The sequence below is a fragment of the Gastrolobium bilobum genome, unplaced genomic scaffold (assembly GCF_033153095.1).
Source record: "Gastrolobium bilobum isolate Gb01-03AN ecotype WA unplaced genomic scaffold, APGP_CSIRO_Gbil_v1 utg561453, whole genome shotgun sequence".
NCBI classification, from domain to species: domain Eukaryota; kingdom Viridiplantae; phylum Streptophyta; class Magnoliopsida; order Fabales; family Fabaceae; genus Gastrolobium; species Gastrolobium bilobum.
Genome location: NW_026895679.1, coordinates 13403 through 17185, shown reverse-complemented (window position 1 = coordinate 17185; position 3783 = coordinate 13403). Strand labels below are relative to the sequence as shown.

General features: G+C 37.1%; 1 protein-coding gene across 1 annotated transcript; it reads left to right on the top strand.

The window, feature by feature from the left end:
- Window positions 1–81: 81 nt before the first annotated feature.
- LOC133289272 (uncharacterized) lies at window positions 82–493 on the top strand (the record flags this gene model as incomplete). Its single annotated transcript, XM_061487172.1, has 1 exon — window positions 82–493. A coding segment is annotated over one exon (412 nt), but the record flags the coding sequence as incomplete, so codon positions are not given.
- Between the last annotated feature and the right edge of the window lie 3290 nt (window positions 494–3783).

The window sequence follows — 3783 nt, the reverse complement described above, 5'->3', positions numbered from 1 at the left end:
CTTATAGGACAGCCTATAGAACACCTTTAGGTTGCTCACCTTACAAATTGATTTTTGGTAAAAATTGTCATTTACCCTTAGATACTGGGCTACTACTCAATTGAATGTTGATGCCACTGCCTCAGGAGAAAAGAGAATTCTCCAACTGAATGAAATGGATGAATTTAGATTAAATGCTTATGAAAATGCCAAGCTGTATAAAGAACAAATGAAGAGATGGCATGATAAGCAAATTTCAGATAGGCAGTTTTTTGAGGGACAACAGGTCCTGCTCTTTAATTCTAGGCTAAAATTCTTCCCGGGAAAGTTAAAGTCTAGGTGGTCTGGTCCATTTAAGGTAACAAAAGTCCATTTACATGGTGCAGTGGACATTTTAAATGAGAAAGATGGGACCAAGTTCACTGTCAATGGTCAAAGGCTTAAAAATTATTTGGGGGAGGGAATTGAGAAAGCTCAAATCTCAATATCTCTTGCTGACCCTCCCACCATTTAAACACAAACGAACAGTGAAGAGTCTAGCTTGAGACTCTAATCAGAAATTAAGCTTTGTTACTGTTGTGTTTTGTAAATTCAGTATAAAGTTTGGGGGAGTGGTCTGAGTATCAACTCAGTTTTATTTTTGCTATTTTTCTGTTTTTGGTAATTTCAATTTGCTGTTTTAATATTTTTTTTTAGGCATCATGGTTAGAAAACATATCTTGCGTAGTGGAGGACCTCACAGTCCAAAGCTTACACCTCACACACCTGATCCTGAGAGTTTTTCCCTCTCCTCCTTCATATGTGAAAAAGCAATAGAAAGGTTTGAAAAGACTATGCTTGCTAGGGACCCTACCCCTGACAAGGGATTTGAGGAAAATGCCTCTTATCCTGAATATGTGCATGAAGTAGTAAAAACTCAACATTGGGAACAGTTTTACCTGCATCCTAAGGATGCGGCTAATGTCAATGTGGTAAGAGAATTTTATGCAGAAATTTTGAATGACAGTCAAACTGAGGTTAGTGTCAGGGGCATTAAAGTTTCCTTTGAACCCAAGGTTATTAGGGAATTCTTTTCCCTACCTAAGGCCTCTAAAGATGAGTTTGCCAAGCATGTCAAGAAGCATGATCCTGCTTTCATGGCAGCAATATTAGAGGTCATAGCAGTCCCTGGGGCTGAATGGGAGATAAAGGAAAAGAACTATACTCTGCAAAAACACTTTCTAAATGAAAAAGCTCAAACGTGGTACCATTTCATTAGAGCCAGATTGCTCCCTACCACTCATGTAAATTTAGTGACTAAGGATAGAGCTGTGTTGTTGTGGTGTTTATTGGTTGGGAAACCAGTAGATGCTGCCAAATTAGTTTTTAGAGGAATTGGAGCTTGTGCTGGGGGTAGGAAAGGCAAGCTACGGTTCCCTAGCTTCATATCACAATTATGCAAGAAAAAGGGTGTCACAGCAAACCAAGCTGATGTGTTCTTTAAAGTTAGTGAGGCTATAACTCTGCGAATCATTACTAAATTAAAAAAGGGCATTGCTGCACCCTCTGTTGAGAAAGAAAAGTTGGAAATAGAAGGAAAAGAAAAGTTGAAGGGGGTAGTTGAAGAGGAGAAGACTCAATATTCTCCCCCAGAAAAGAAAGGGAAATTTGTCCCTGATGTTGCAAGTTCTCAGCAACAGAGGGCTGAAAATATTGCAAATCACTTGGAGACTATGGTCCCTCCCACTGAAGACCAGCCTTTCCCAGGCGGGTTACATAATAATCTGGTTCACATACATAAAGTGCTCATGCAAATGCAAGATCATAACAAAAAAATGGACTTGCTGTTTGAGAAAACATATGATCAATTTTACACTTTTATGTATAATAGAGCCAGATTTCATGATTACATTGTAGGGAGGGACAGAGTCTTGAATGATTTTTTGAAAAATACCTTTGCAAATTTTCCTGGTTTACCTTCATTTCCTGATGATTTAACATGGCCACCTTCTTCAGTATTTGTTGATCCACAGGTAAAAGAAGTCATGGCAAAAGCTGCTGGCAATCCTCCTTCTCCCCAACCTACAAGGCAAGAGACAACTCCTCTACCTACAAAGGAACATGGCCACCCATTTAGCTCAAGGAAGAGGGGAAGGCCAAGAACAAAAGCTGCCATAGAGGAAGTGAGTGACAATGAAGAAGAAGAAATGCAATCTTCTGAATCAGAATCTGAAGATGTGGATAAATCTGAGTCAGGGGACTCAGATTATCAGGAGAAATAGGCCAGAACTTCTTCTGGCCTCAGGTTACACTGATCCTACTTGTAAAATTTTCATTTGTGTAACTTGTTTGAGGCACAACAGTGAGGACACTGTTGAAATTAAGTTTGGGGGAGAGTATTTTGTTGATGCACCACAAACCATGTTTGCTCTTTAGAAATTTTTTTTAGTTTGAATTAATTTCCTATGTTTCAGTTGCTGTTTTGATTGGATTTGTTGTTTTTAGAGTTGTATGAAGTTTTCTGTTGGTTTGGTTGTTTTGAGTTAGGAGGAGATTTTGTGCTGTTTTGAACTGTTTTGTATATATTTGCTGTTTTGGTGAAAGGAAATTTTGGATATGTGAATGGATTTGAGGAGTGTGATGTTTAGCAATGAGTGATCAGTATCACAACTAAGCAGCTGAGAATTTGAATAAAGGAAAGAACTCAGGGCAGGTGTGTGGATGAAGAGTGATATGAGTGTTTTAAATGATTGATGGGTAAAAGGCAGTGAGAGGTTGAGAAATTTAGTTGATTAATGCAGCTTGAGTGTTTTAACAATAGACACTAGAGATGGTGACTAGACCCAACACAGTGAGTCATTGAGCCTACACAGTCAACATTTTTTATGAGAGGTCTCCACTGGGTTAGTGAGACAGAACTTGCTTTGATGCTCAGTTGATGAATTGTTGCACTTGCTTAATTTTAAAATGATGAGGGCAATTTGTTGTTTTGTTTAACCATTTTCAAACCAAAAAGCCATCCATAGATCATCATCCATTGAAAACCCATTTTGAGCCTTTGACCTTTTCTTTTCACATACCCACATTTTATCTTATCCCACAATCTACCACACCTCTTAGTTATGATGGAAACAGAAAAAGAAGCAAGATTTTTTGTTATTTTTATTTTGTTGGTTGTTAAAAAAAAATAAAAAAAATAAAAAAAAAGAAAAAAATAAAAGAGAAGGAATAGAAAGTAAGAGACTGCTAATAAAATGAAAAGTTTGATTTCATAAATAAAAATAAAAAAATAAAAAAGAAGAAGAGATTTTCAAAAAGAGAAAAATAGCAGTCAAAGTAGCAGCCACTGAATTAGTTGATTATGCTTCATAATTGTGTTTCCTTTCCATCATAGCTAAGTTAGCCAACCCCCCACAAATTTTCCACCTTCACCTTAGCCAAGTTACAACCTATTCAAGTCCCTTTGATTGAGCTTAGGTCTGTGTATCACTTTAGAGACAAGAGCATCTTAGCAAGCCTATGTTACATCTTTTTCCAGTGTTGGATTGAGAGAAACAGAATCCTTGAGCATGGAGTGAATATTTGTTTTATTGAGTGAGGAATTGAAAAGTTGCCATCTCTGTTGCATTGTTAAAAAATTCTGCATGTTGTGTTAAGAAATAAAAAATTCAAGATCTCCTTTGTCATTATTTTACAGTCATTGAGACATTCATGCATTTGAATTTTGCACACTGCCTGCTGAGTAATTTTATAAAGGATCACTAAGCTGCCTAGTTTGTGATTGACTGATTGCTGATTAAATACATCCATCTGTTCCATGTTCTT